Source organism: Rhincodon typus, unplaced genomic scaffold (assembly GCF_021869965.1).
Source record: "Rhincodon typus isolate 14 unplaced genomic scaffold, sRhiTyp1.1 hic_rhity00002651, whole genome shotgun sequence".
Lineage (NCBI taxonomy): Eukaryota > Metazoa > Chordata > Chondrichthyes > Orectolobiformes > Rhincodontidae > Rhincodon > Rhincodon typus.
Window position 1 is genome coordinate 8216 of NW_025968289.1, and position 6756 is coordinate 14971.

Sequence of the window (6756 nt, forward strand, 5' to 3'; positions counted from 1 at the left end):
TTTCTGAAGAAGGGTCTAGGCCCGAAACGTCAGCCTTCCTGCTCCTCTGATGCTGCTTGGCCTGCTGTGTTCATCCAGTTCTACACCCTGTTATCATAAAATTTTGAATATCTGTGGTGATGATTAGTTATCATATCCAAGTACACTGCAGGCATTTAGGAGCATTATTACCCTGTTTCTGTGTTAATATGAATTATAGCTTTTATAACTATCAATGTATTTTGGTGTAGATGACGGTCCAAGCTGCAAACATTAATGGTATCTCCCATTGACATTCACTGGCATGTACCTAATTAGGAGCAGGAAAAATAATTATCCAATACCTTTCAACTAATCTCCCTCTGACAATTCAGAATGGCCAGTGACAATATCTGGCACTTTTGAATTTGTGATCGAGATCCAAAATTCTCAAAGTAACTGGGACATTACGAATGCTCAGATCAACCTAGAAGCAGGAATCTTCACGCCATTGTAAACTAGTTTATAAGACAGCTAATGTAAGTGACATTCTAAGTTATGCAAAGTGTAATTGATAGAATAAGACTTCTCCAAGTGCTTAAGTTTAATTTTCTTAAATCTGTGTTTGCTTGTGTAGTATTTTAGCCAAGTGACATGGCACGATGAACTCGATAGATTGACAGCTAGATGTTGGTTTCCTCAAAATTTAAAGCAATTGGATATGGTTTTTGAAGAATTGCCAACTAGAACACAGCAATCAAATGATTGCCAGTGAACTCAATGGGCTTCCTGTTGCATCACTAATCCAGTAAGTACATTTACAGAAAAATAACTGCAGTAAGTACTATTTACAGAAAAACACCTCTTGAATCAATCATTTATTATCACTGAATCAAAAATCTGAGAAGTGCCCGCATGGCACAATGACTAGAAGGACTGTAGTAGTTCAAGAAGGCTGATGGTTAATGGCACTTTCTCAAGCCAACCAAAGTTGTGCAACAAGTACAGCCATGTTAGAAACGTCCACATCTTGAGCTTGTATATAATAATAAAAAAATCAACTAACAAAATGAAAAATATGTTGACAAATAATCTACGATAACAGTAGCTGAATTTTTATAAAGAATAGCAATGGAAGGATGTTAGCTGAATCACTTAAAACACTTTTCTGTAATTCCATAGCAAAAATGGAGATTTACCATCCACACCTCAGATTACAGAGGGTGATGTTTATCATGAACTTGAATGTGAACAGATCCTTGGTTTAATTTTCTTTCAATTGTTGGCCATTATCCAGTTCAGTGTATATTAACAATGACACAATCAATCATCCACAGAATACACTTGTAAATTAAGCGTTCAGTGCGCAATATTCAGAATGAAAGATTAAGTCATGCATAGGGTGCATTAAGAAATACTCCTTCACTAACATATATAGGATTATTAGTTACCGCCACATAACTAATCATTAAAAATGATAAAGATTTAAGCAGGTATTGAATGGAAGTTTAAATTGTTGCAGGTATTTCATAATGTACCACAAATAAGTACTAGCTAAGTAGCTTTATTATTGTATTCTATTATGCTCAGAATTCAAGATCAATGTAGTGAGCACAATATATTTACTGATGAAAAACTTCACAGCAGGAAGACTGCACCATTCATTGTAAGTCGGCACAGTCAACTGACTGTGTCAATAGCCGGACTTTTCTAGGATAATTAATTCTATCCAAAGCATGAGTTCAAGTCCTCACCTTTCTTAGTTTATTTAACTTTGGGAGATTTGACACAGATGTCAGCATTACGTTGATCATACTGAGAAATTCTAAGCTTTCAAATGCTGCAGTCAATCCTTCAATTTTGCCATCATTTGACCTGCAATTGTCCAGAACCAGTTCTTTAACCTGTAAGAGAAAAATCAAGTGTTTTCAAAAGTGCATAATACAATTCAGATAAATGCAGTACACTTGATTTATTTTATTCGAACTTTGAATCTAGTTAAAACATAATTTTTTGCCGTTTTCAGTACACCACAGATGCCTTTCTTGTCATCTTTCTATCCAAATCACCCCTTGCCAGTGAAGCAGGCTTCCAGTGCAGGCCAGGATTAAACCCTGGTAAAATTAGCCCCCGCCCCAAAATTCTGTCTTCTAGTTGCACCCACCTTGGCTAACTCAGGTGTACAAGCAAAACTAACTTACTACTTGTCAGATCCCATGTTGGTAGGTTTTTTCCAGTTGTGTCTGAAGACACAGTGAGGGCAAAATGTACTGAGATGATGCAGCCTGATCACTGTCTACATTCGTTATTGTACTCGGCCAGTGCCTCTTTAAGGAGTTAACCCTTCAGATGTGTAGGAAGTAAACACAAAATGGGAGTAAAAGAGTGTCAACAAGATTAGTTAATTGTTCAGTGCTGGTTTGGGGCAGAACCTGGCTTATAGATGTGACTTGGCAACATGGCCCCCTACTGGTAACTGTGACCTCCTGATTCAAACATCTTATTGATTGAATTATATTTTGATGGGACACAAAAATTTAATGGTCTAATTTTGACAATTATAGTAGTGTTCTCTGAGTAAAGCTAAAGATAGGAATTACCACTAATGCTGAGGGTAGAGGGAGTGTGGAATGAGAAATAATATAATCTCAGATATGCAGAGGGGTGTGTGCAGCACAACCTCTGGAGATTGTAGAGCTACCATGCACAAAATCCACTGAGCAATTAGAAAATCTACTGGAATACAGCAATGAAGGGGCAGGAGCAAAGGACTTTCTTGAGTGTCATAGATAAACTGCACTTTATTACAAGCTAAAAATGAGTTAAGGAATATTACATTGATGAAAGAAAGTGGTCTTTGAAATAACTTGGACAAGGGGAGTGAAGAGAACACAGCCCAGAATGGAGCAGTACGCCTGGCAATGTACTGCTGAGAACTGTATCTTGTACCTTTTATCACAGTAGAGGAAATGATAGTTCAACTACTATTTCATATTGACTGTACAGCAATGCAGTGATAAAATATCTGCCTTTGTTAACAAGTATCATTCTTTAGGTTCATCAGCATAGAATGAACCATTATCAATTTGTGGCAACAGGGAAACTGCATTCAGGGAGGTACAACAGCAGAACTCAAAAAGTGAACACAACCTTCCCAAAATTGCTCAAAGATCTGGATCAAGAAAGGAAATGCACTTTGATATTACCAGGCATGACCTGAAGACGACTCAAAACTCTATAGTTATCAACAGGACACTTGCAACATGCAAAACCACCTCAGAGAATATATAGAGAAAGGAGTCAAAAATAGCAACAAAATAAATGCTGAAATAAAATATTGTCAGCTGAGCATGTGGATGGCTGAACACTGGCCAGTTCACCAGAATCCTCCTGTTTTGCTTTAATAGGTGCCACAGGGACTTTTGACCTTCTGAAAGGTAGATTGGGTCAGTTTAACATCTCAGCTCAAGAAGCCAAAATACGCAACATCTCTATTTTCCCAGTGCCACAGTGAAGCTGGTCTGGATCATGTGTTCAGGTCTCACAGTGGGCCTTGAATCTATGATCTACTAAGTCAGATTTGTGCACTACTACTGAGGAAGAACTGATAACTTAATCAGTTTATAAAGATCAAATATTTAAATAACATTAAACTTGGGATATATGACAGCATTCAGGGTAACTGTCTGCATAAACTGTTATGATTGTCTGAAGCTTCAAGTCATAGCTCATGGCTACCACAAGCTGGGTACACAGACACATTTACCCAAAATTCAGTAGTGACGACAGCACTGCTGCACATAAACAAGTAGTTGAAGTTCCACCATCTACAACCAATGAAACCAAGGTTAGACATTTGACAAACATAAAACATGTATCTATGTTGTGGGTAGGATGCGATAACAGATATTTTCATTTTAAAACAATTGACTGGTGTTGCATACAATATTACTCTAAAAAATTCTGGTACCCACACCTACTAAGATTTAAGGAACTTACAATTCTAGTACTTGTCACAGCCTTAGCATGTGTTAGACTGCTTCTGCTCACTGAATTACATTGCAAGTTCAATGCTATGGTTTTATAACCTACATTGGCAGATATGGTTCAGGAATAAACATTCTGGACAGATAACTCACTGTAGCTGAACACTATCATAGCATCTTTAACATTTTTCTGAGGTGGAAGAAAATAGAGCTTAAGGCTAAGATAAGCCTGCACGATGACACCTCTATGCAACAATATCTTAGCTCATGGAAATCAAGATTCTACAACCACTCAGAGGAAAGAACAGACCCTTTGAGGAAGCCTTCAAACATGTGTAGCAGATATTTAAATGATCAGCTAGCGGCTGTCCTGCTTGAAGGTGGTTCCAAACTGAGACAGCTCCACGGTAAATTAGAAGATTGTCAATGATTGAACTAGGCTGGCTCATTACTGACACCAGAGACTCCTATCCACTAAGGGCCTTGATAGCAAGCAGAGAACATGTTGCTGGGATCTTTCTGCCAGCTGCAGCTAACCTGGATCTAACGTGAAATGGAGTCTAAACTGGACAAGTGACAGAAGACTCTTGATGCTCTGTGCCTTTACACTTACGACAGGGCTCCGTAATCTTTGACCGTTATCACACTCTGGCCAAGTTCTCTGGGTTAAGTGAGTGCGACAAGTCCCTTCAAGAAAATTGTGACAACTCAACATCCCCCAAACAGAAACGGCACTTGTGGATTTCTTAATAACTTGATTTGAAGTTCAAACCTCATGACGGATTTCCACTGTCAGGTACCTGTCGCTAACCTCCCACCAAATCCCACACAACAATTTCAGTGGTCAATACTCACCAGTGAGGCTGCTTTGTTTTACTAATTTGCCAATCAGATCCACAACGCTGTGTGGTTAATCACTCAGCATTCTCCTGAAGTCATATCTGCTCTTGCCATAACTACATTTCCTTTTCCCAATTCATAATCATTGAGTCAATGCATACTTCACAGTATATGAATATATTCTACCAAGATAAATATTTTATTGCCCAACCCAGTTTTGCTACATTATCCTACTGACATTAAAGGAATCACCAAAATGTAATAAATGCAAGCTTTTGTGTCATACTACTCATTAGGCAACATGAATGCTAAACAGAGCTACGTCAATATTTTACAATTAAGTCTGAATATTATTGCAATGCAAAGGATGCCTGAGAATACTTCTCAAAATATCTCCAAGATCATCCACTTACAAAACGAAGCTATTTCAGAAATGTTAATAATCTGCGAGCAATTAAGAGTTAGTAAAGCGGGGGGGAGAGGGAAAAGAATTGTTCCAATTAAGAAACTTTATTCAGTTATAACTACATGCAACTGATGGCAGAAAAACAAAACATGAAATGAAAATCCAGAAGTCATGTCCACAGTTCATTCAAGTTTCTGTAAAGATATAAACGGATGAAATAAAGAAGCCATCACCGAAAAGGCAACATTCACAATCCATGTGCTGGAAGTAAACTTCCATTAAAAACCCATGCTCCTCATGGGAGACCCACAACAAAGAGGTGAGTCAATATTCGGGGAGGTCAGAGCCTGGAGCCGCCTGTTTGAACGGATGGGGAGAGACTCCCGCCGGGGGGAATATTGCGCCCTTCGTGGAGATCGGGCCCTATCCAGGCGAATCCTTCCTTCCCCCTCCCCCCGGCAACACGTGGAGGGGAGGCGGCCCAGAGAGCGGCCCAGGCCCGGAGGGGGGGGGAGGAGAAATAAAAAAAACCTCCCCCTCCCCCACGCTCAACCCAAATCCCCGGGGAGGACCTGCGGGCCGCACTCCCCCACCCCACCCCTCCGCACAGCCCGACCAACGGCCCAGCGGGCGGGAAAACAGCGCAGGGGCCGCCCGGTGCGGGCCTGAACATATTCCCCCCCCCCCCCCTCTTCATCCCTCCTTCCCTGGACCCGGCTTCACGCCGAAGGGGAGCGGGACGCGGCGCAATACCGCAAACTGAGGAAGGGGCCGGGACACCCCTCCCGCCCGCCGGGCGGGAAATTTAAACACGGCCCGAGGTCTCTGTTACTCTCCCGCCCTGCTGCGGCCACGCGGTCCGGTTCAATCCGCTTCTGCCTTACCACCATCATCAGCAGCATCAACCCCAACCCCCACATCGCCGCTCAATAAAACCCCCCTCCCGCCCAATCGCCAGGCTTACATCCGCCGGAGTTCTGTTCCTCAGCTCCAGGTTGATCCTCTTCTTCATATCCATGACTCTGGGGGAATGGCCGCCAAAACCGCTTTCAATGAGAAGCAACAGACGGAAAACCTGGCTCAGCTTCAGCAGCTCCAACCGCGCCAAACTGCCGAAACCTCTGGGAGCAGCCGCGGGTCCGCCCAAACTACCGCCCCCTGACGGCGCCCACAGCCACTGCAACTACGAACCCCGGGCTCCTCCCGAAACACCGCCTCCTAACGGCGCCCAGAGAGCCACTGCCGCTCCAAAACTCACCTCACAGCGCCCAGAGCCGCTGCAACTCTGAATCCGGGGCCTCCTAAACCACCGCCTCCTAATGGCGCTCAGAGTCAATGCAGCTCCACGCACCCGACGGCGCCCAGAACCACTACAGCTCCATTTAAAAAAATGCCGACCTGGACCTCCGAAAACACCGCCCCCTGACGGCCAACATCGCTGCTGCAGCTCGGAACACCGGGTCCTCCCAAATCACCGCCCACCTCGGCGCCGCTGCAGGTCCTTCCAAACCACCGCTCTATTCCGGCGCCCAGTGCTGCTGCTGCAGCTTCGAAATCCCCGTGTCC

General features: G+C 42.9%; 1 protein-coding gene across 2 annotated transcripts in view; it reads right to left on the minus strand.

Annotated features, from left to right (window-relative positions):
• The window catches only part of LOC109915812 (acidic leucine-rich nuclear phosphoprotein 32 family member D-like), a 13560-nt gene extending 7016 nt beyond the window's left edge, over positions 1 to 6544 (minus strand). Inside the window, exons 1-2 of one of the 2 annotated variants that reach the window (XM_048593315.1) lie at positions 6449 to 6544; positions 1713 to 1862 (exon numbers count right to left, since the gene is read on the minus strand). In XM_048593315.1, the coding sequence (XP_048449272.1) occupies positions 1713 to 1772 (60 nt within the window). In that variant the 5' untranslated portion in view covers positions 1773 to 1862; positions 6449 to 6544. Of the gene's footprint in view, positions 1 to 1712; positions 1863 to 6154; positions 6335 to 6448 lie in introns of those variants that run through there. The other variant, XM_020515491.2, reaches the window with a different exon arrangement.
• Between the last annotated feature and the right edge of the window lie 212 nt (positions 6545 to 6756).